This window comes from Cetorhinus maximus, chromosome 33 (assembly GCF_964194155.1).
Source record: "Cetorhinus maximus chromosome 33, sCetMax3.hap1.1, whole genome shotgun sequence".
NCBI classification, from domain to species: domain Eukaryota; kingdom Metazoa; phylum Chordata; class Chondrichthyes; order Lamniformes; family Cetorhinidae; genus Cetorhinus; species Cetorhinus maximus.
This window is the reverse complement of record NC_135911.1, coordinates 8,219,006-8,243,795: the sequence shown is the minus strand read 5'-3', so window position 1 is coordinate 8,243,795 and position 24,790 is coordinate 8,219,006. Positions and strand designations below refer to the sequence as shown.

General features: G+C 49.3%; 1 protein-coding gene across 2 annotated transcripts in view; it reads right to left on the bottom strand.

The window, feature by feature from the left end:
• The window catches only part of LOC144671571 (cobalamin binding intrinsic factor-like), a 54,651-nt gene extending 31,014 nt beyond the window's left edge, over nucleotides 1-23,637 (bottom strand). Inside the window, exons 1-5 of one of the 2 annotated variants that reach the window (XM_078533530.1) lie at nucleotides 23,387-23,637; nucleotides 15,077-15,268; nucleotides 14,465-14,614; nucleotides 9,942-10,097; nucleotides 6,871-7,040 (exon numbers count right to left, since the gene is read on the bottom strand). In XM_078533530.1, the coding sequence (XP_078389656.1) occupies nucleotides 6,871-7,040; nucleotides 9,942-10,097; nucleotides 14,465-14,614; nucleotides 15,077-15,268; nucleotides 23,387-23,582 (864 nt within the window). In that variant the 5' untranslated portion in view covers nucleotides 23,583-23,637. The remainder of the gene's footprint in view (nucleotides 1-6,870; nucleotides 7,041-9,941; nucleotides 10,098-14,464; nucleotides 14,615-15,076; nucleotides 15,269-23,386) is intronic. The other variant, XM_078533529.1, reaches the window with a different exon arrangement.
• Between the last annotated feature and the right edge of the window lie 1,153 nt (nucleotides 23,638-24,790).

Below are 24,790 nucleotides of genomic sequence, written 5' to 3'. Positions count from 1 at the left end.
CCATGAGTGTCTTTGCGTGAGTGTGTGTGTGTGTGTGTGTGTGTGTCTGTCTGTGAGTGTAGCGTGTGTCTCTGAGTGTGTTTGTGTGTGTGTGTGTGTGTGTGTGTGTGGGTGTATCTGCAAGTGTAGGTGTGTCTGTGAGTGTATATGTCTCTGCGAGTGTCTGTCTTTCTGAGTGTGTGTCTCTGAGTGTGTGTGTGTGAATGTGTGTCCGATTGTGAGGGAGTGTATGTGTCTGTGTGTGTAGCATGTATCTGTGAGTGTATGTGTCTCTGAATGTGTGTGTGTGTGTGTGCGCGAGTGTGTGTCTGAGAGTATGTGTCTCTGAATGTGTGTGTGTGTGTGCGAGTGTGTGTCTGTGAGAGTATGTGTCTCTGAATGTGTGTGTGTGTGTGTGTGCGAGTGTGTGTCTGTGAGAGTATGTGTCTCTGAGTGTTTTTGTGTGAGCATGTGTGCCTCTGTGAATGTCTTTGTGTGAGCGTGTGTCTGTGAGTTGTAAGGAACCTATGTTTATTTTTCTTGGACTGTGGCTTTAAAAAGTACTATGGCTGCAGTTGAAAGACCTGTTCACTGGTATAGGATGAGGAACATCTACAATGTTGCTATCCTGGAACAGAGTGTGCCATAAAATAACAGGATGGTGCCAGAAAGGAGCCCTGGACTAAGGGAAACTGCCTGATGACAACATTTTTATTGGCTCCTAACCAGGTGACCAGGGTTTTGTCTGGTATCAGTGCAGGCATTACAGTTCTGAGCCTGCAAAGAGGGAAGACCTATAATATCTCTCTCCTCTGTTTGTAAGATTCCAGTAATCCTGCCATAGTAGCTAGCTGGCTATCCCTCACATCTCTATAACCTGCTTTTCCAGAAAACCCCTGTCAAGAGGAAGAGGGGAAAAATCACCACTAGAGACAGTGAAAAACAAGTTTCTCAAGCAGTGAACCTCAGACTGAAAGCACTGGGAGAGCACCTCACACCATCAACAACTAACTGCAAGGAATTTGAAAGGCATCAATCAAAATCAACCCATCTAATCCTGTATTGCAGGTTGGTGCTATTGAACTGTTTTATCTCACCCTTAAAATCCATGTCGTGTGTATGTTTGTGTGTATGTGGGCATTTAAGAAGGGGGTAGAGTTTAAGTTATAGTGTTAGAAGTTAGCAGTTCATATTTCTTTCTTTTGCTACTAGTTTACAAACCTGGTGCTCGTATTCTGTTAACCTAAACTAAACAGTTAGGTAGAATTGGGACAATCTGGTGGTTTGGTCAAACATTTTCACATCTGTCGTGGTTCGGGGAGCAGTGGGGCTTGATATTACAGCGCGCTGTCTGCAGTGAGTCGTGACAGTGGATGGGCGGAATCATCGCACGTTTGCACTAAGTGCGGTAGCGGGCGGGAAAAAGGAGGTTTTACCCGCCGGCCGCAATGGCGGCTTTTCACGCCGTGTCATCCGTTTCACACCTCCATTAAATACGCAGCCACAGGAAACTCGCTGGCGGGCAGCCTCTGAACCGCCCGCAACACCCACCCCGGTACCTCTCCGCTTCCTCACTCCGGGTGCCGTATCTAAACTGCAGCCCCGCACACGCCGTTTTCAATGCTTACAGCCCAGGGCTGCTCCAGATGTGGCCCTGAGAGCCAAAGATGAGCTCAGTAGCCCGTCCCTGGAATGCCTTTTTGGAGGCCCTGCTGTGATGTCCCCTACCGCGTCCCTCTGGCCACCGGGGGCCCAGCAGTCTCACCACTCGGGCTTGGGAAGCGGTGGCAGCGATGGTCATCAGGTAGAGGGTGAACGATCTCATCCGTGCAGCCAGGGTAAGGCAACCATCTCCTCACTCTAAACCCACACACTCACAAGCCCATCTCACATTCACTGGCATCTCGCTCACTGCCAACTCAAGGGACATCACCACTCACTCTCTCCCCCACACACCCTCACATGTCCATCTGGCCTCATCTCCTCTGGAGGCTGCCCCCTCAGCCCTCACCACCTTGAGGCCACTTGCACAGATCAACATGTGCCCCCCACCACACACACAAACCCTGGGATACCCTCCTTCCCCAGTACAGCCCTCGCCCTGCAGCCTCTTCCCTCGCCCGAGGCCACTTCCCCCTCCTTCGCCAAGGAAACCCACAGCCCTGCAGTCATTGAAAAGCCACCCACATATGGCTGATCTGGTAGGTAGAGACCTACCCATGAGCCCCCCTAACAGTGATGTGGCGCTGTCTGTGAAGCCTGGCACTGGTGACTGAGAGTGCTGCCCGAAGCAAGGTAGGCAAACAAACCTCGAGGTCCCAAGTGAAGTGCAGCCCGGCCAAGCGCACATCTTTTATGTGCTGTTGTGAAACATGTCGGAGTGCAATAATGCCGATGTGCTCGGATGACAGAGCATGGAGGGATGATTGTGGTGACCTGGGGTTGTAATGATGTGTAGACGTGTTACAATGAAGCTCCCGACCTGTAGCAGCAGGAAATGTAGCCCGCCCTTGATGGGCAGAGCGGACAACTGCAACCTGGTTTCACAACATTGTTAAACCGATATGTGGCCTTCCTGCCATATTGTCCGCTCATGCCCGCCATAACATCCACAGGCACAGAAAATTCAGCCCTGTGTGTCCCTGTGAGGGTCTGTTTGTGTGTGTCTGTGAGTGTCTGTGTCTCTGTGAGTGTGTGTGTCGGTTAGTGTATGTGTGTCTCTCAGTGTGTGTGTGTGCCTCTGAGAGTGGATATGTCATTGTAAGTGTGTGTCTTTGTATGTGTATGTGTCTCCGAGTGTATATATCTCCGTGAGTGTTTGTGTCTCTGAGTGTGTGTGTGTGTGTGTCTCTGTATGTGTAAGAGTCTCTGAGTGTGTGTGCCTCTGTGAGTGTGTGTGTCACTGTGAGTGTGTGTCTCTGTATGTGTATGTGCCTCTGAGTGCATATGTCTCCATGAGTGTTTGTGTCTGTGAGTGTGTGTGTCTGTGAGTGTGTGTGTCTGTGAGTGTGTGTGTGTCTGTGAGTGTGTGTATCTGTGAATGTGTGTGTCTCTCTGATTGTATGTGACCCTGTGAGGGTATGTGTCTCTGAGTGTCCGTGAGTGTGTGTGTCTCTGAGTGAATGTGTCTCTGAGTCTGTGTCTGAGTGTGTGCCTGTCAGTGTATGTATCTGTGAGTGTGTGTCTGTGAGTGGATGTATCTGCGAGTGTAAGTGCCTCTGACTGTGTGTTTGTGTGTGTGTGTGTGTGTGTACCTGTGAGAGTGTGTGTGTACATGTGTGTGTGTGTGTGTGTACCTGTGAGAGTGTGTGTGTACATGTGTGTGTGTGTGTGTGTATGTACCTGTGTGTATGTGTTTGTGTATCAGGAAAATATAATAATTTTCATGTTATTGGAATTTATTGTAAGGTAGGAATAGTGTGTGTGCGCGTGCACATGTGTGTGTGCACATGAGTGTGAGTGAGAGGGGAGACTTAATTGAATTAAAGGCAGTTGGTCTGAAGGCTTTCCTGAGTCAGGAGAGAAGCTAGGTTTGAGATGTTAAATAGGTTAACATAGTTGAACATTTAGAATGTGAGGTGCAAAGGGAAAATTTGCGTTTTTAAATAAACCAGAGTAATTTGAATTTCAAAAGAGGCGGTGAAATGTAATGTGTTTATTTTTCCCAAAACTTACTGATCAAATTGGTCCTATGAAAGATTTTTATTATGAGAAAAGTAGAGTTGAAAAGACATATTTGGACAATGGGATTTACCATTAAAGAGAGAGAAACCTGTATAAAGGAGATGAGGTTTTGTGTAAGAGGAAGACATTCTAAGACCTAACAAGTGTGAAAAACCTCCAGCCTCTAAGCCTCAGCTTGCTGTCTGCAGGAACTGAAGTGAAGAAAGATTCACTTTGAATCCGACTGTTCAGGGTATCGTGTTACTTTGCCCGGGGCTTTTTAAATCTATGTGTTTTACTGTTGCCTTTAGGGAGGTTTAACTGGGAGTTAGATTAACTAGGGGAACTAGGAGTTATCATAGTACTAATTTGTAAACCTATGTATGTGCTTAAAATCATTTTTTAAATTAATAAACGTTTAATTTAGTTTTGTATGAAACCTAAAAGAATTGGTGGTCTTATTACTACCGAATCCAAGGCACGCATCTCGAAATAAATACAAATTGTAAAATAGTTGTGCCAGTTGTTTCAAGTTTCCCCCTGGGATTTGAATGGCTCAGCATTTACCATCCGCTGCGCCATAACAAAAATTGGGGACTCTTTGCGGGATATATTTGCAATCCCTGGATTGGTTTAGAGCTGATGAATCTTAAGGTTATGAGTACGAGAAGCACTTTGAATTCAGGAATTGGCGTGAGGTTTTTTTGTTTTAAGTGGCGAGACTGCAATATGGCTTTGGCAGTCGCTGAGACTTGTCTGGGATTTGAAGTTATAACTTTGGTTGGTTTACAAAAGATAAATAAGGCTAAGTTAATGGAATTGGCAGGTAGGTTATAATTAGGGTTACCTGCAGGGGTTAAGGAAATCTGACATAATTGTAGGTATAACACAGCATTCAAAACTGGAAGGAACACCCAAGAGACTGAGTTCTCCAAAGGGTTGGTTCATTGGAATGGACTCAAATTCAGTTACAGATGAAACAAAGAAACTTGAGCTAAAAGGCAACAGAGGAAGAAAAGGACAGAAAAAGAGCATTTCAAAGGGAACAGGTAGAAAAGCAGGAAAGAGAAACTGAGAAAGAGACAGAGAATTCCAGCTTAAAATACTGGCAGTGCACGAGACGCCAGGAGGTGAGGAAGGACTTATTCCCAGATCAGAACCCATTGGGGAGAAAGTTGAATTTGTACAGGCTCTTCCAAAGTTTGAGGAAAGGGATGTTGAAGCATTCTTTATTTCATTCGAGAAGATAGCTAAATGGCCACAGGAAAACTGGACATTGTTGTTACAGTCCAGGTTGGTGGGTAGAGCGCATGAGGTTTATGCTTCACTGTCAGAAGAGATGTGAACTGTGATGTGGTTTTAAAAAAAATAAAGGGTATTTTGAGTGCATACAAGTTGGTTCCTAAGGCATGCAGGCTCAAATTTAGAAAACAGCCCGGGCAAACTTATATTTCTACCAGCTTATATTTCACCCCTCTCCTATTGTTACTTAGTTCTGTTGAAGGGTCACGAGGACTCGAAACGTCAACTTTGTTCTTCTCCGCCGATGCTGCCAGACCTGCTGAGTTTTTCCAGGCATTTCTGTTATTCTCTTGGATTTCCAGCGTCCGCAGTTTTTTGTTTTTATCTCAAACTTGTATTGAGTTTGAAAGAGTAAAAACAAAGTAATTTTGACCAGTGGGTATTGGCATTAAAGATGACATTTGCAGCTCTTAGAGAGGTCATTCTTTTGGAAGGATTTAAAGATTCAATTCCTTCGGTAGCGACAACACACGTGGAGGAACAGAAGGTTAAAGTGGTAAGACAAGCAGCAGAGGTGACTGATGATTATGAGTTAGTTCATAGAGCTAAATCTTTATTGCGTCACACTTTTAAATCAGAAAAGGATAGAAAGTGGGAAGGTGAAAGGAAGGTGGGTAGTCAGGAAGGAGAAGGAGTAGGTGGAAATTCCCAGGAAGATTTTTTTTAAGAATAAAAAGGAAGGTGCTGAGGGTAGGAGTGATATTTAAAAATTGAGATGTTTTCATTGTAATAAAGTGGGGCACACAGAGTCAGTGTGTTGGAAATTGCAGGGAAAATCTGTTGGAATTATAGGGGTACAGCAAAGTTCTGGAAGTAGAAGTACTATGAATTCTGAGGTTCAGGCACAGGAGAAACCGGTGGTTTGTGTACAGGTGAAAGAGGAAGAATCAGTGATTGGTAAAGAAGTGGGAATGTGTTCACAATTTACCCAAGAGGAGCAGGTTGTGGAAATGTTTAAAGATTTTGGATGTGAAGGGGCAGTCTTTCCATGCCTACAGGGTGGAGAAGGTAACTATGTTAAAATTTTAAGTGACACAGGAGCTAGTCAATCCTTTAATGTTGTGGGATAGTGATATTTGTTGTTCAGAAGGAGTGTTGCAGGAGCAGGTGATAACAAGTGGGGCTCATGGAGAAGCCAAACCTATTCCATTGTGGAAAGTAAATGTAAGGAGTAAGTGGAAAACAGATGAGGTGATTGTTGGAGTTGTGGAAAAATTGCCCATTGCAGGGGTTCAATTTATTCTGGGTAATGATACAGCTAGGTCACAGATGTGCATGATGCCTATGGTAGTTGAGCAACCTGTAAAAGTCTTTTCAAGAGAAGTGATGCAGAGAGAGCATCCTGGATTGTTTCCAAATTGTGTAATAACAAGATCAAAGGCTCATAGGTTGAAACAAGAAGAACAGGAAGTCTCCGTGGCCTTATTAGCACTGAAGGGGAGGCAATGGCATAGTGGTATTGTTGCTGGACTAGTAACCGAGAGTAATCCTCTGGGGACCAGGGTTCGAATCCCACCATGAATTCAATAAAAAATCCAGAATGAAAAGTCCAACCATGAAACCATTGTTAATTGTTGTAAATACTCATCTGGTTCACTAATGCTGTTTAGGGAAAGAAATCTGCTGTCCTTACCTGGTCTGTCCTATATGTGACTCCAGACCCACAGCAATGCAGTTGACTCTTAAAAATGCCCTCTGGACAAGGGCAATTAGGGATGGGCAATAAATGCTGGTCTAGCCAGCGACGCCCACATCCCATGAATGAATAAAAAAAAAAGAATTCAAGGCACACATCTCAAAATAAGTATAAATTGTCAAATAGTTGTTTCAAGTCCCCCTCTGGGATTTGAACAGTTTAGCATTTACCATTGGCTGTGCCATAATACTGTGTGTGTGTGTGCGCGCAGACATGCCGGTGTGAGTTACCTGAATGGCTAGCCCTGTACTGTAGAGGTTGCCAATTGTCCCGTCACTCTTTACATGGGCTAGTATCTGAGTGATGACCTTCACCAAAGCATTTTCAAGGTCTGTTGTTTTCATATTGTTCCCTGTGTCTTTCACACACCTCAGAGCCAGTGCAGCGACAGCTCCTGTATCTACAGGGGAAAGGACAGTGAGATCAGGTTTACATCACCACTCCGTCAATCTGTTACTGACAGTCTCCTCAACAGCTGTTGATGTATGTATCACCATTCATAACTATTATATACCACTGTGTGTAACTATTCATGTGAGTGCCTGCCCATAACCACTTGATATGCCTGTGCATGTGTATCTATGTGTGTGTGTGCGTGCGTGTGTGCGCGTGTCTGTGTGTGCCTGTCTGTGCTTGTGAGTGTATGTCTCTATGTGTGTCTGTCTGTATGTGTGTCTGTATGTGTGTTTGAATATGTACGTGTCTGTATAAGTGTGCATGTGTGTCTGTATGCGCATGCGTGTATATGTGTCCATATGTCTGCTTTAATGCGGGCCGGTCTGTATATGTGCATCTGCATATTGGTGTACCTCTGACAGAATATGTCTGCAGCTATGTCTGTATATCTTAACATATTTGCGTAAGTGTGTGTCTGCATATGTGGCTGTATGAATGTACGTCTGTGCTTTTACAACCAGAGACAGGGGGCAGACAGAGATGGGGGGGGCAGACAGAGATGGGGGGGGCAGACAGAGACGGGGGGGCAGACAGAGACGGGGGGGCAGACAGAGACCGGGGGGGGGGCAGATGGAGACTGGGGTGGGGGGCAGACAGAGACGGGGGGGCAGACAGAGACGGGGAGGCAGACATAGACGGGGGCGGGGGCAGACAGAGACGGGGGGCAGACAGAGACGGGAGACATAGAAAATAGGAGCAGAAGTAGTCCATTCGGCCCTTCGAGCCTGCTCCACCATTCAATATGATCATGGCTGATCCTCTATCTCAAAGCCATACTCCCGCTCTCCCCCATACCCCTTGACAACCTTAGAGCCTAGAAACCTATTTCCTTCTTAAATGTATTCAGTGACTTGGCCTCCATAGCCTTGTGTGGTAGAGAATTCCACAGGTTCACCACCCTCTGGGTGAAGAAGTTTCTCCTCATCTCAGTCCTAAATGGCCGACCCTTTATCCTCAGATTGTGGCCCCTGGTTCCAGACCCTCCAGCCAAAGGAGACATCATTGCTGCATCCAGTCTGTCCAGCCCTGTCAGAATTATGTACGTTTCAATGAGGTGCCATCTCATTCTTCTAAACTCCAGTGAATACAGACCTAGTTGGCCTAATTTCTCCTCCTACGACAATCCTGCCATCCCAGGAGTCAGTCTGCTGAACCTTCGCTGCACTCCCTCTCTGGCAAGTATATCCTTTCTCAGGTAAGGAGACCAAAACTGCACACAATACTCCAGGTGTGGTCTCACCAAGGCCCTGTACAGCTGCAGCAAGACATCCTTGCTCCTGTACTCAAGTCCTCTCGCCATGAAGGCCAACGTACCATTTGCCTTCTTAACTGCTTGCTGCACCTGTATGCTTGCTTTCAGTGATTGGTGTACAAGGACACCCAGGTCCCTTTTCACATCAACATTTCCCAATCTATCACCATTTAAATAATACTCTACCATTCTGCTTTCCCTACCGAAGTGGATAACTTCACACTTATCCACGTTATACTGCATCTGCCGTGTATTTGCCCACCCACTCAACTTGTCCAAATCGCCTTGAAGACTCTTAACATCCTCCTCACCGCTCACATTCACGCCAAGTTTCATGTTGTCAGCAAACTTGGGAAATATTACAATTGGTTTCCTCAACCAAATCATTGAGATAAATTGTGAATAGCTGGGGCCCCAAGCACTGATCCCTGCGATACCCGACTAGTCACCGCCTGCCACTCCAAAAGATACCCATTTATGCCTACTCTCTGTTTCCTGTCTGCTAACCAATCCTCAACCCATGCCAATATATTACCCCCAGTCCCATGTGCTTTAATTTTACACACCAACCTCTTATGTGGGACCTTATCAAAAAACTCCAGTGGGTTTGCCCAACATGATTTCCCTTTCATAAATCCATGCTGACTTTCTCGAATCCCGTTGACATTTTTTAAGTGTCCTGTTATCACATCCTTTATAATAGCCTCTAGCATTTTCCTTATTACTGATGCTAGGCTAACCGGTCTGTAATTCCCTGTTTTCTCCCTCCTTCCTTTTTTTAAATAGCGGGGTTACATTTACCACCTTCCAATCTCCCTGGACTGTTCCAGAATCTACAGAATTTTGGAAGATGACAGCCAACATGTCCACTATTTCCAAGGCCACCCCCTTTAGTACCCTGGGATGTAGATTATCAGGCCCTGGAGATTTATAGGCTTTCAGTCCCATTAATTTCCCCAGCACTATTGTTTTATTAATACTAATTTCCTTCAATTCCTCCTTCTCACCAGACCCTTCGTTCTCTAATATTTCTGGGAAGTTATTTGCGTCTTCCTCCATGAAGACAGAACTAAAGGAGTTGCTTAATTGCTCTGCCATTTCCTCGTTCTCTATTATAAATTCTCCTGTTTCGGGCTGCAAGGGACATACATTTGTCTTCGTTAATCTTTTTCTTTTTACACACTTACAAAAGCTTTTACAGTCCACTTTTATTTTCCTTGCAAGTTTACTCTTATACCCAATTTTTCCTCTCTTAATCAATCTCTTGGTCCTCCTTTGCTGAATTCTAAACTGCTCCCAAACCTCAGGCTTGCTACTTTTTCTATCAACTTTATATGACTCCTCTTTGGATCTAACACTATCCTTTATTTATTTTGTTAGCCATGGTTGGGTGGTTTTTCCTGTTGTGGTTTTGAGCCAGAAAGGAATGTAGAACTGTTGCAATGCATACACTCATTCCTTAAGTATTAGCCATTGCCTATCCACCAACATGCCTGTTAATGAACTTCCCCAATCTATCTTAGTCAACTCACCCCACATAAAGCCAGAGACAGGAGACAAGCAGAGACAAGAGACAAGAATTGTAATTCTTACCAACTGAGAAGTTCGATCCATGTGTGAATTTATCCTTCGACACTGCGTCAGTGAGTGCCTGGACTTTGCTCTGTGAAATCGGGCTATTCATCACACAGAGCGTTAGAACGTCCAGGCTAACTTGGTAGTAATTGCTGAGGGGGAATGTTGTGGCTTCTAAACAAGACAAAGTCAGTAATGGTTATGGATATAGAGCGACAGAGTGGTAGAATGAGAGACAGAGAAGCAGAGAGAGAGAGAGAGAGAGAGGGTTGACAAGCATGGTTGGTAGAGAGAGTGACGAAAGGGACAGACATAGGAACAGAGAAACAGACAGACAGAGGCAGACAGAGAGATGTAGACAGAGTAAGAGAGACAGAGATGTATGGGTTTCACACACGCTGACTCTCACTGCAATACAGTTTACACACACTGACTCTCGCTGGGGTATGGGTCCCACACACACTGACCCTCACTGGGGTACGGGTTCCACACACACTGACTCTCACTGGGGTACGGGTTCCACACACACTGACTATCACTGGGGTACGGGTTCCACACACACTGACTCTCACTGGGGTACGGGTTCCACACACACTGACTCTCACTGGGGTACATGTTCCATGCACACTGACTCTCACTGGGGTACATGTTCCACACACACTGACTCTCACTGGGGTACGGGTTTCACACACACTGACCCTCACTGGGGTACGGGTTCCACACACACTGACTCTCACTGGGGTACGGGTTTCACGCACACTGACCCTCACTGGGGTACAGGTTCCACACACACTGACCCTCACTGGGGTACGGGTTCCACACACACTGACTCTCACTGGGGTACGGGTTTCACGCACACTGACCCTCACTGGGGTACAGGTTCCACACACACTGACTCTCACTGGGGTATGGGTTCCACACACACTGACTCTCACTGGGGTATGGGTTCCACACACACTGACCCTCACTGGGGTACGGGTCCCACACACACTGACTCTCACTGGGGTATGGGTTCCACACACACTGACCCTCACTGGGGTACGGGTTCCACACACACTGACTCTCACTGGGGTACGGGTTCCACACACACTGACTCTCACTGGGGTATGGGTTCCACACACACTGACTCTCACTGGGATACAGGTTCCACACACACTGACTCTCACTGGGGTACGGGTTCCACACACACTGACTCTCACTGGGGTACGGGTTCCACACACACTGACTCTCACTGGGGTACGGGTTCCACACACACTGACTCTCACTGGGGTACGGGTTCCACACACACTGACCCTCACTGTGGTACGGGTCCCACACACACTGACCCTCACTGGGGTATGGGTTCCACACACACTGACTCTCACTGGGGTACATGTTCCACACACACTGACTCTCACTGGGGTACGGGTTTCACACACACTGACCCTCACTGGGGTACGGGTCCCACACACACTGACTCTCACTGGGGTACGGGTTTCACGCACACTGACTCTCACTGGGGTATGGGTTCCACACACACTGACCCTCACTGGGGTACATGTTCCATGCACACTGACTCTCACTGGGGTATGGGTTCCACACACACTGACTCTCACTGGGGTACGGGTTCCACACACACTGACTCTCACTGGGGTACGGGTTTCACGCACACTGACTCTCACTGGGGTATGGGTTCCACACACACTGACCCTCACTGGGGTACATGTTCCATGCACACTGACTCTCACTGGGGTATGGGTTCCACACACACTGACTCTCACTGGGGTACGGGTCCCACACACACTGACTCTCACTGGGGTACGGGTTCCACACACACTGACTCTCACTGGGGTATGGGTTCCACACACACTGACTCTCACTGGGATACAGGTTCCACACACACTGACTCTCACTGGGGTACGGGTTCCACACACACTGACTCTCACTGGGGTACGGGTTCCACACACACTGACCCTCACTGTGGTACGGGTCCCACACACACTGACCCTCGCTGGGGTATGGGTTCCACACACACTGACTCTCACTGGGGTACAGGTTCCACACACACTGACTCTCACTGGGGTACAGGTTCCACACACACTGACTATCACTGGGGTACGGGTCCCACACACACTGACTCTCACTGGGGTATGGGTTCCACACACACTGACCCTCACTGGGGTACGGGTCCCACACACACTGACTCTCACTTGGGTATGGGTTCCACACACACTGACTCTCACTGGGGTACGGGTCCCACACACACTGACTCTCACTGGGGTACGGGTTCCACACACACTGACTATCACTGGGGTACGGGTCCCACACACACTGACTCTCACTGGGGTACGGGTTCCACACACACTGACTCTCACTGGGGTACGGGTCCCACACACACTGACTCTCACTGGGGTATGGGTTCCACACACACTGACTCTCACTGGGGTACGGGTCCCACACACACTGACTCTCACTGGGGTACGGGTCCCACACACACTGACTATCACTGGGGTACGGGTCCCACACACACTGACTCTCACTGGGGTACGGGTCCCACACACACTGACTCTCACTGGGGTACGGGTCCCACACACACTGACTCTCACTGGGGTACGGGTTCCACACACACTGACTATCACTGGGGTACGGGTCCCACACACACTGACTCTCACTGGGGTATGGGTTCCACACACACTGACCCTCACTGGGGTACGGGTCCCACACACACTGACTCTCACTTGGGTATGGGTTCCACACACACTGACTCTCACTGGGGTACGGGTCCCACACACACTGACTCTCACTGGGGTACGGGTTCCACACACACTGACTCTCACTGGGGTACGGGTTCCACACACACTGACCCTCACTGTGGTACGGGTCCCACACACACTGACCCTCACTGGGGTATGGGTTCCACACACACTGACTCTCACTGGGGTACAGGTTCCACACACACTGACTCTCACTGGGGTACAGGTTCCACACACACTGACTATCACTGGGGTACGGGTCCCACACACACTGACTCTCACTGGGGTATGGGTTCCACACACACTGACCCTCACTGGGGTACGGGTCCCACACACACTGACCCTCACTGGGGTATGGGTTCCACACACACTGACTCTCACTGGGGTACGGGTCCCACACACACTGACTCTCACTGGGGTACGGGTTCCACACACACTGACTCTCACTGGGGTACGGGTCCCACACACACTGACTCTCACTGGGGTACGGGTCCCACACACACTGACTCTCACTTGGGTACGGGTCCCACACACACTGACTCTCACTGGGGTATGGGTCCCACACACTCTGACTCTCACTGGGGTACGGGTTCCACACACACTGACTCTCACTGGGGTACGGGTCCCACACACTCTGACTCTCACTGGGGTACGGGTCCCACACACACTGACTCTCGGTGTGCTCTGGGTTCCGCACACAATGACTGTCACTAGGGGCAGGTGCCACAAACAATCGGGTGTGGGTCCCACCACAATGAGCAGCTAAGACTGGGGAATAAATTGGGTCTGCACGTGGTGTTGTGGTGGGGATTTGGCCTACTCCATGCCTGATGCAGCAATGGTGCGTGTGGAGGACAGTCCAGGCAGAGTCCCAGCTCCAGCTGCAGGCAGCTGGCGATAGATAGGCCTCAGTCAGGAGTGGGCAGAGGTGGGGCAGGTCAAGCCACGGTCAAAGGACAGGCAGAGGACTGGGGGAGGGGTGGGAGCCCGGGAGCCCCCTCCCACATTCGGGCAAGGAGGTAAAATCCCGAGGGGAAGGGGGAGAAGGAGGGTATGGGTTAGTGCGAGGGGGTGGAGAGCTCTCACGATCACTTTTGATCGCATTTGAGGTTAAACACGGCTATGATGCTGTTGACGGCCCGAGGAACATGCTCCAAATTCAAACCATTCATGTCAGATGATCGCTGATCATTATTCAGCACATTGAGTGCATTTGAACTCCAAATTAATACCAAAATGTTCTGCTAGGGCTGCACTGGGAGTGTTCGATGGGGACAGTGTAGAGGGAGCTTTACTCTGTATCTAACCCCGTGCTGTACCTGTCCTGGGAGTGTTTGATGGGGACAGTGTAGAGGGAGCTTTACTCTGTATCTAACCCCGTGCTGTACCCGTCCTGGGAGTGTTTGATGGGGACAGTGTAGAGGGAGCTTTACTCTGTATCTAACCCCGTGCTGTACCTGTCCTGGGAGTGTTTGATGGGGACAGAATAGAGGGAGCTTTACTCTGTATCTAACCCCATGCTGTACCTGTCCTGGGAGTGTTTGATGGGGACAGTGTAGAGGGAGATTTAGTCTGTATCTAACCCCGTGCTGTACCTGTCCTGGGAGTGTTTGATGGGGACAGTGTAGAGGGAGCTTTAGTCTGTATCTAACCCCGTGCTGTACCTGTCCTGGGAGTGTTTGATGGGGACAGTGTAGAGGGAGCTTTACTCTGTATCTAACCCCGTGCTGTACTGGGAGAGTTTCTCGCTGACACTGGGTACAAAGTGTGGGACACGCTGTCGGTGTAGTAATGTTGGATGATATTTACCTATGTGTTTGATTTCCTTTGTTAATTTCTCCTGCAGAATCTCGACCAGGTTGACGGTGTTGCCATTGGCGGTGACTTGAGCGGGATCATTACACGACGCAGACACGGCCAACGCGTACAGAGCAACCAAACCTGAGGAGAAATCCTCACCTGTTTCGTAAAGACAAACAAGTTTAAGAGCTGCAGAAAATTCACAGGAGCAGGGCATTTGGCCCATCTGCTCCGTGCCCGTCTTTCTGTTCCACACGCGCCTCCTCCCACATCCCCCTCTTCGTCTCACCCCATCACCATATCCTCCTATCCCCTTTCCCCCTCATGTCTTTATCCAGCTTCCCCTTCAAATGCATCGATGCTGTTCACCTCCGAGGGTGGGGAGAATGTGGAACTCGCTCACACCGGGAGTGGTTGAGGTGAATGTTTATGGATCCATTTAATGGGGGAGCTGGATAAACATATGAGGGAGAGAGAGGAATGGAAGGCGATGGCGATGGAGTGAGATGAAGAGGGGGTGGGAGGAGACCCGGATGGAGCATCGGTACCAGGACAGAGCAGATGGGCTGAATGGCCTGACCCTGTGCAGAGTTGCCATCTCGTCGCGTCCCCATCACGTACCCACCAGCTCCTTCCTGACAGCACTTTCCTTCAGCTCCTGCAGGAGCACCTTCTCCGTCTCCAGATGGTGGTCCCTGGCCAGCCTAAGGGCGATGTGCACACTGGGGTTGGGATTAAGGTCATTGAGCGTCACTGACCGAGCCATCGTCCTCAGGAGCCAAGTGACCATTTCCCTCTGGGAGTCGGGGACCGCTGAGGAAGAGAGAGAGAGAGAGAGAGTCCGCGTAATTACTCAATGCCGATGGTGCGGACACCAGAGATACCTCGAACCTTAGAACTGTTAAACGTCCCAGCACAGAAAACCATTCAGCCAATTGTGTCTGTGGCACCTTTTCACTGGAGCCATGCCAGAGTTATCCCATTGCCCCACTCTATCCCCATGTTCCTGTATCAATCCCAAACTAATCCCATTGCCACACTCTCTCCCCATGTCTCTGTATCCATCCAAAACTAATCCCATTGCCCCACTCTCTCCCCATAGCCCTGTATCAATCCCGAACTAATCCCACTGCTCCGCTCTCTCCCCATAGCCCTGTATCAATCCCAAACTAATCCCATTGCCACACACTCTCCCCAGAGCCCTGTATCAATCCCAAACTAATCCCATTGCCACACTCTCTCCCCAGAGCCCTGTATCAATCCCAAACTAATCCCATTGCCACACTCTCTCCCCATCGCCCTGTATCAATCCCAAACTAATCCCATTGCCCCGCTCTCTCCCCATTGTCCTGTATCAATCCCAAACTAATCCCACTCCCCCACTCTCTCTCCCCATAGCCCTGTATCAATCGCAAACTAATCCCAATTCCCCACTCTCACCCCATGTCCTTGTATCAATCCCAAACTATTCCCAATTCCCCGCTCTCACCCCATATCCCTGTATCAATCCCAAACTAATCCCACTGCCCCACACTCTCTCCCCATAACCCTGTATCAATCCCAAACTAATCCCACTGGCCCACTCTCTCTCCCCATAGCCCTGTATCAATCGCAAACTAATCCCAATTCTCCGCTCTCACCCCATGTCCTTGTATCAATCCCAAACTAATCCCAATTCCCCGCTCTCACCCCATGGCCCTGTATCAATCCCAAACTAATCCCAATTCCCCGCTCTCACCCCACAGCCCTTTGTCAATCACCAGCTAACCCCACTGTTCTGCTTTCTCCTCACAGCCTGTCTCAATCCCGAAATGATTCCTAAGAGCAGGGGAGGCAATGGTACACACACACATTCAGACTCTCAGACACACACACACACACACATACACACACACACACATACACACACACACACACACACACTCAGACTCTCAGACACACACACACGCACATACACACACACTCAGACTCTCAGGCACATACACACACACACACACTCAGACTCACAGACACACACACAAACACACACACATACACACACTCGGACCCAGACGCAAACAAACACACATACACACACACACACACACTCAGACTCACAGACACACACACACAAATGCACACAAACTCAGACTCACAATAACGCACGCACATACACGCACGCACACACACGCACACACACACACACTCAGACTCACAGACATGCATACACACCATAATAAACTTGGAATGCAGAGCTGGTTTCTTGTAAGAAACAGCAAATGTTATTTACAGACAGCTGGCGAGGTTACATGCTTGTTCCAAGACCAAGGCTAAAAAGCTCCACCCCTAAGATTCACCGCACTTAGGGCTGATTCATCTGTACAGTGACATGATCCCCATACCAGTAAGAAAAGGTTTAACTTACAATTACTACATTCCTCCCCCTTTAATTTTGCTTTACCCTTTTACTTACAAAAACATCTTAACCCCTATTATATACACTTATACACAGTTCATGCCATTATAAATTTAGTCTTTGAGGTGGTTTTCGGATGCGGGTAGAGCGATGCAACTCTATAACTGGAAGTTCTTCCACTGGATCGACTTGATCGGGAGCTGCAGCTCCTGGGACATCCCTAGACAATGGCAGCTCGGAATTATTTCCTTCAACAGGTACATCAGGTATGTCTATTCTTTATCGATCTAGCACCTCAGGGGGTCGAGGTTTCAGCTTCGATTTCAGATGGAATGACTGGTTTCTCAGCTTCTGAGATTATCCACATGTTCCCTGACAATCCTGTTTCCATTTCCACTTGATAAGATGATGGTCCTGTTCCAGAGACGATTGTACCGTTGCAAAATCTCGTACAAAAACTCCTCTCCCCCGCAGTAAATTCTCCATCTTCCCCTCTAAATTAGAGAAGACGAGACTCAATCTTGTATGTAGTCGGCAATTAACAATTCTGAAGGTGTTTAACCAGTGCTCGCACGAGGAGTTGTGCGATAGCTCAGCAGGAATGTTGAAATTCATGTTTCTAATGTTCCCTCGGACAGTTTCCTCACGCCTGTCTTAAAGGATTGTACTGCTCTTCCTGCTAACGCATCGGATGGGAGATGATACGGTACAAAAACAAAAACACCTGGAAAAACTCGGCAGGTCTGACAGCATCGGCGGAGAGGGACACAGTTAACGTTTCGAGTCCGTATGACTCTCCGTCAGAGCTGACCACGCGGTGCTGTTCCGACGTGCTTAATCCCATTTAGGTTCCCGGATCGTCGGAATTCAGCGCCAGTGAAAGCCGCGCCATTTGTCCTGACGCAATAACTTCAGGTGAACCATGGACACAGAGGCTCTGGCGCAGTTTTTTTTCAATGCTCCCAGGTGATCTCGCTTCGAACGCGTCCGCCTATTTGGAAAGTGCGTCGATAATCACAAGAAACATGGTACCTAGAGAAAGGACCTACACCGTCTATATTTAGCCTAACCCAGGGTCGACCACACCACTCTCAGTGGAGCTGGAATGGGCATCCTCTGCTGTGGCTGGTGCTGGAGACCGTGTTTAACCTTTTTTTTCTATATCACTGCCTATACCTGGCCACCAGGTATAACTTCATGCCAGCATCTTCATTTTCGAAATGCCGGGAGGCGCACTATGAAGTTCTTCCGATAATGGTTCTCTTCCTCGCACAGGCGGGGTGACGACTCTCACTACCCGAAACAAAGGTACCGTCTTGAGAGCTCAGTTCGGATCTACGGGGAAAGAGTGGTTTTAATTCTTCGGAGGCCGGCGCATCGGACCATCCTTGCAATACCTGTCCGCGGGCTCTGGCTAAAAACTGGATCCCGATTGGTCCAATTCTTCATTCCCCTCTCTCGCGCAGACTGGAGAAGGAGTCCAGGAAATTCAACACACGTGCCACCTCTTGGGGTACTGGTACCCGTGTAATACTATCTGGCAAAAGGAGATGACTGAGGGCGTTCTGCATTTGCCACATGCACACCCGGACGGTGCATAAAAGTCTACCCGCACGTCGACAGAATGAAAGCCCATCTTTCAGTTCCAACACAGGCTATCGGTGGGACTGCCTTATCTTCACCAAACAAACCCAACAGTGGTTTGTGATCTAACGCTATAGTGAAGCGTCAACTGTGCAAATATTGATGGAACTTTCTTTACTCCAAGTACGATGGGTAAGCCCTATTTTGTCAATTTGTGAGCAATCTTTCCCTGCTTACAGAAAGGGTCCTGTGTACATATCCCACCCGCTTTTCAGCTTGGATTTCTGGTTTCTGCTTTCTGCGTCTGCTCTAGCGTTCTATCTCCTCCTTAGTTCCGATTTCACAGCCGGCCGAATTTCCCTCTGGCGAAACCTTAACTGGGTCCAGTTCAGCGCTATCCAATCGCGTCTTGGAAAGTTCCGTGACTTTTCCTTCCAATGCCTCTTTTTTGTCCCCGTCAACTGATTCCTCTGTTTTTCCCTCTCTCCCCCTCTCTTGTTTGTATCTTTTGGCTTCCTCCTGGAATATTTGAACGCCGTTGGGCGTTTTTTACCTGCCGTCTGTTTCTTCGGTTGGTTCAGAGAGGCACTGCATTCATTTAGCCTCCTTTCGTGGTTTTTCCCGCGGAGCCAACTCTGACCGGAGGGATCCTCGCTTCCTGTGAACGTCCTTTTTTTGGTTCTTCCATCTCGTTCCAAAAGACACCATCAGATTCCCGTGTCAACTCTGGAAATCCTCCTGTCCTGACCTGAGAAATTTCCGACCAGTCTAGTCTGATTTCTTTCAACCGATCACGGCCCAGAAGGCTAGGTCCTTCTCCTGTTACGGCAACTATTTGGCAGCTGAGATGCCTGTTGCCTGTATGATACAGGTACAGAGGCGACGCCTTTCGCCTGTGTTGCTTTCGCCTGTATGTGTTGTTAACTGAGCAGCGGATTTCTCCCAACTCAAAGGCTGGGTACCTTCTCTGAGGTATTTAAAAGGTGTGTTCTCCAACCACTGTGGTCAATGCTCCCATGTCCACCCCCATGAGCAGATTTACTCGCGGTGTAACAGAGATTGGTTCGGTTTTCCTGGCCCTCCGATTGTGTAGGGAATAAACATCAGCCTCAGTAACTCCTGGCTCTTCCCTGATGTGCTCTCCACTTAAACTTGACCCGATGCCTGAATTGGCTGTTTTGATCGAGTTCCACGCTGTTTAACAACAAGCCCTTTTTCCCCTGTGGCACCGATGGCATTCTGCCTCTTTAAATCTGCAGATTTTGGGCGCACGATTTCCCCCCACAACAGTAGCACTTTAACTTCAGGGTTACTGGTGAGCTGCTTCCATTATTTCTTTTTAATTTTTTCTAGCAGTAGGCACCGTGTCCCGCTTCACTGTAGCCTCCCTGATCTTTGTGCCGCGCCCACCGGCAGGCTCCCGCCCTAGCTGCTGAACAGCGCCGTGCTGCACAGTCTGCAGAGCCTGCGAGTCCCTCTCAGTGCTCTCCATTGCTGGCGCTATCTCCACGGCGCGCTTCAGGTCCATCCCAACTTCTGCAAGCAGACGGCGCTGAATGGCGCAGTTGTGTACGCGGCAAATCAAACGATCTCGCAACATATCACCAAAATCACCGTTAACTGTTTAAGCTTCATGGGGTAGGCTGCCGGGGGGGACCCTTACTTGAGCGTTAGTCTCGAATCTTTGCTTGATCACTGATGGTATAGGCTGAAAGTGGTCCTTCACGTGGTCTACTGGCCCGGTGAAAGGTCTGGAATTCGGCACGTCCGGAGCCGTCAAAACCACGGATGAGGTTATACATTTGGCTCCTGCAGACACTTAGGAGAATTGCTTTCTGTTTCTCCTCCTCCGCTATTTCGTTTGCCAAAAAGGTTGAACCCCATGTACCGACTCCAGTCCTCGACAGGCCAATTCTGCCAAAGAGAAGCTTTGCCGGTGAGTTTATTTCTTTACCTTTCGTCCCTTAAAATCAAAATAGTCTCAGTCGTGGGGTGAGATGCTACTTCAACGCTACTTATCCTCATCACCAACTGTAATAACTTTGGAATGCAGGGCTGGTTTCTTGTAGGAAACAGTACACTTTATTTACAGACTCCTAGCGAGGCTATATGCTTGTTCCAATGCCAAGGCTAAAGAGCTCCACCCCTAAGATTCCCCGTGCTTAAGGCTGATTCATCTGTACAGTCACATGATCCCCACAACAGTAACAAAAGGTTTAACTTATAATTACTACACACAGACTCAAAAACTCACATACACTGGCATACGCGCGCACGCGCACACACACACACACACACACACACACACAGATGCAAACAACCAGGCACACACACACACACACAGACACACACAGACGCAAACAACCAGGCACACACACACAGACACACACACACACTCAGATTCACATTCACACGTATGCATGCATACACACACACACAGATGCACAAAACTCACACACACGTGAACACACACACACACATGAACACACACACCAAATAGACTGCAGTTGTTCAAGAAGGCAGCTCACCACCACCTTCTCAAGGGTAACTAGGGATGGGCAATAAATGCTGGGCTGAACCAGCGAAGCCCACATTCAGTGAAAGAATAAAGAAAACACAGAAACAAACACACAGACACACAAACTAAACACACACAAACACAAACACACACACACGGATCCACAGACACACACACTCACAAACCCACAGGCACGCAATCACATACACACAGAGACACACACTCACATACCTGCACTTACACACATACACACTCACATACAGGCACAGAGTGATAGAGACATAGTGGGAAACAGTGAGAGAGAGTGAGAAAGACAGAGGGGGAAATAGAGACAAGAGTGAGAGAGGCAGAGAGGGAAACAGAGACAGGGAGTGGGAGAGACTGAGAGGGAAACAGAGACAGGGAGTGAGAGAGACTGAGAGGGAAACAGAGACAGGGAGTGCGAGAGACAGAGAGGGAAACAGAGACAGGGAGTGGGAGAGACAGAGAGGGAAACAGAGACAGGGAGTGCGAGAGACAGAGAGGGAAACAGAGACAGGGAGTGCGAGAGACAGAGAGGGAAACAGAGACAGGGAGTGAGAGAGACAGAGAGGGAAACAGAGACAGGGAGTGAGAGAGACAGAGAGGGAAACAGAGACAAGGAGTGAGAGAGACAGAGGGAAATAGAGACAGGGAGCGCGAGAGACAGAGCGGGAAACAGAGACAGGGAGTGGGAGAGACAGAGGGAAACAGAGACAGGGAGTGAGAGAGACAGAGGGAAACAGAGACAGGGAGTGAGAGAGACAGAGAGGGAAACAGAGACAGGGAGTGTGAGAGACAGAGAGGGAAACAGAGAGGGAGTGAGAGAGACAGAGAGGGAAACAGAGACAGGGAGTGAGAGACAGAGAAGGAAACAGAGACAGGGAGTGAGAGAGACAGAGAGGGAAACAGAGACAGGGAGTGAGAGAGACAGAGAGGGAAACAGAGACAGGGAGTGGGAGAGACAGAGAGGGAAACAGAGACAGGGAGTGGGAGAGACAGAGAGGGAAACAGAGACAGGGAGTGGGAGAGACAGAGGGAAACAGAGACAGGGAGTGGGAGAGACAGAGAGGGAAACAGAGACAGGGAGTGGGAGAGACAGAGAGGGAAACAGAGACAGGGAGTGGGAGAGACAGAGGGAAACAGAGACAGGGAGTGGGAGAGACAGAGGGAAACAGAGACAGGGAGTGCGAGAGACAGACAAGGAGTGAAAGGGACTGAGAAGGAAACAGGGAGTGAGAGAGACAGAGGGAAACAGAGACAGGGAGTGCGAGAGACAGAGCGGGAAACATAGAGAGTGGGAGAGACAGACAGGGAGTGAAAGAGACAGAGAAGGAAACAGGGAGTGAGAGACAGAGAGGGAAACAGAGACAGAGAGTTAGAGAGACAGAGAGGGAAACAGAGACAGGGAGTGGGAGAGACAGAGAGGGAAATAGAGACAGGGAGCGCGAGAGACAGGGAGGGAAACAGAGATAGAGGGTGAGAGAGACAGACAGGGAGTGAAAGAGATAGAGAAGGAAACGGGGAGCGCGAGACAGAAAGGGAAACAGAGACAGGGAGTGAGAGAGACAGAGAGGGAAACAGAGACAGGGAGTGAGAGAGACAGAGAGGGAAACAGACAGGGAGTGACAGAGATAGAGAAGGAAACAGGGAGTGAGAGACAGAAAGGGAAACAGAGACAGGGAGTGAGAGAGACAGAGAGGGAAACAGAGACAGGGACTGAGAGAGACAGAGAGGGAAACAGAGACAGGGAGTGAGAGAGACAGAGAGGGAAACAGAGACAGGGAGTGAGAGAGACAGAGTGGGAAACAGAGACAGGGAGTGAGAGAGACAGAGAGGGAAACAGAGGCAGGGAGTGAGAGAGACAGAGAGGGAAACAGAGACAGGGAGTGAGAGAGACAGAGAGGAAAACAGAGACAGGGAGTGAGAGAGCCAGGGAGCGAGAGAGCCAGACAGGGAGTGAGAGAGCCAGACAGGGAGTGAGAGAGCCAGACAGGGAGTGAGAGAGACAGACAGGGAGTGAGAGAGACAGACAGGGAGTGAGAGAGACAGAGAGGGAAACAGAGAGAGGGAGTGAGAGAGACAGAGGGCAACAGAGACAGGGAGTACAAGAGACAGAGAGGGAAACAGAGACAGGGAGTGAGAGAGATAGAGAGGGAAACAGAGAGAGGGAGTGAGGGAGACAGAGAGGGAAACAGAGACAGGGAGTGAGAGAGACAGAGAGGGAAACAGAGAGAGGGAGTGAGGGAGACAGAGAGGGAAACAGAGAGAGGGAGTGAGGGAGACAGAGAGGGAAACAGAGAGAGGGAGTGAGAGAGACAGAGAGGGAAACAGAGACAGGGAGTGAGAGAGACAGAGAGGGAAACAGAGACACTGAGAACGTGCCAGAGAGAGATACTGAGGGATGCTCACTTACAGCCACCAACAGAGGAGTGACATGTTGCCAGCAAGCACAGGAGCAGCAGCGATGTGGAACACAGTCTGGACATTGCCGAGAAGGAGAACTCTGTACCCAAAAGACAGCAAGAGTCTCTGACGGACTGCTTCCTTCTCCAGGCACACGCGGCAGTTCGTGTTGGGGCTATATCTGCACCTACGTCAGCAGATGACATTGGATGCAGCTCAGAGTGAATGGATATCCTGTGATAGCAGCAATGAGTGAGAGAGAGAGAGCTGGGCTCATTGATTTATCCAAAACTGACAGTTGCTTAACTTGTTTGTTTAATGAGCAGGCAGACAAAAATAACCACCCTGTCCAGAAACATTCAATCGATCAATTCGAAACCAGGAAAGCAAGTTTGCAGAGACATTTTAAAGAATAATTAACAAGGGAACCTGCCTTTGACTGTAACAGAACAAGAGACAGGCACTCAATACCCAGGGGATATCGAATGTTCGGGGTGTGTGTGGAAGGTTTACATGTTAAACTTCCATCAAAGGAATTGTGTTCCTCTGGCATTTCGCACACTCTCGGCATTTTACAACCAGTGAAATGCGTCCTTTGAGCTGTGGACCTGCGGGGAAACCTGCAGCTCATCGGCACACAGCAAGATCCCACACACAGCAAATTGACCATGATCAGAACAATGGTTCTTTAGAGAGGTCGATTAAGGAAAAACTACTGCGCACAAGACCCTGGGGACACCTCCCCCTGCTGATTGTCATGGGTCATTTTATGTTCACCAGTCAGTGCAGTGCTCCCTCAGTACTGACCCTCCGACAGTGCAGCACTCCCTCAGTACTGACCCTCTGACAGTGCAGCACTCCCTCAGTACTGACCCTCCGACAGTGCAGCACTCCCTCAGTACTGACCCTCCGACAGTGCAGCACTCCCTCAGTACTGACCCTCCGACAGTGCAGCACTCCCTCAGTACTGACCCTCCGACAGTGCAGCACTCCCTCAGTACTGACCCTCCGACAGTGCAGCACTCCCTCAGTACTGACCCTCTGACAGTGCAGCACTCCCTCAGTACTGACCCTCCGACAGTGCAGCACTCCCTCAGTACTGACCCTCCGACAGTGCAGCACTCCCTCAGTACTGACCCTCCGACAGTGCAGCACTCCCTCAGTACTGACCCTCCGACAGTGCAGCACTCCCTCAGTACTGACCCTCCGACAGTGCAGCACTCCCTCAGTACTGACCCTCTGACAGTGCAGCACTCCCTCAGTACTGACCCTCCGACAGTGCAGCGTTCCCTCAGTACTGACCCTCTGACAGTGCAGCACTCCCTCAGTACTGACCCTCCGACAGTGCAGCACTCCTTCAGTACTGACCCTCCGACAGTGCAGCACTCCCTCAGTACTGACCCTCTGACAGTGC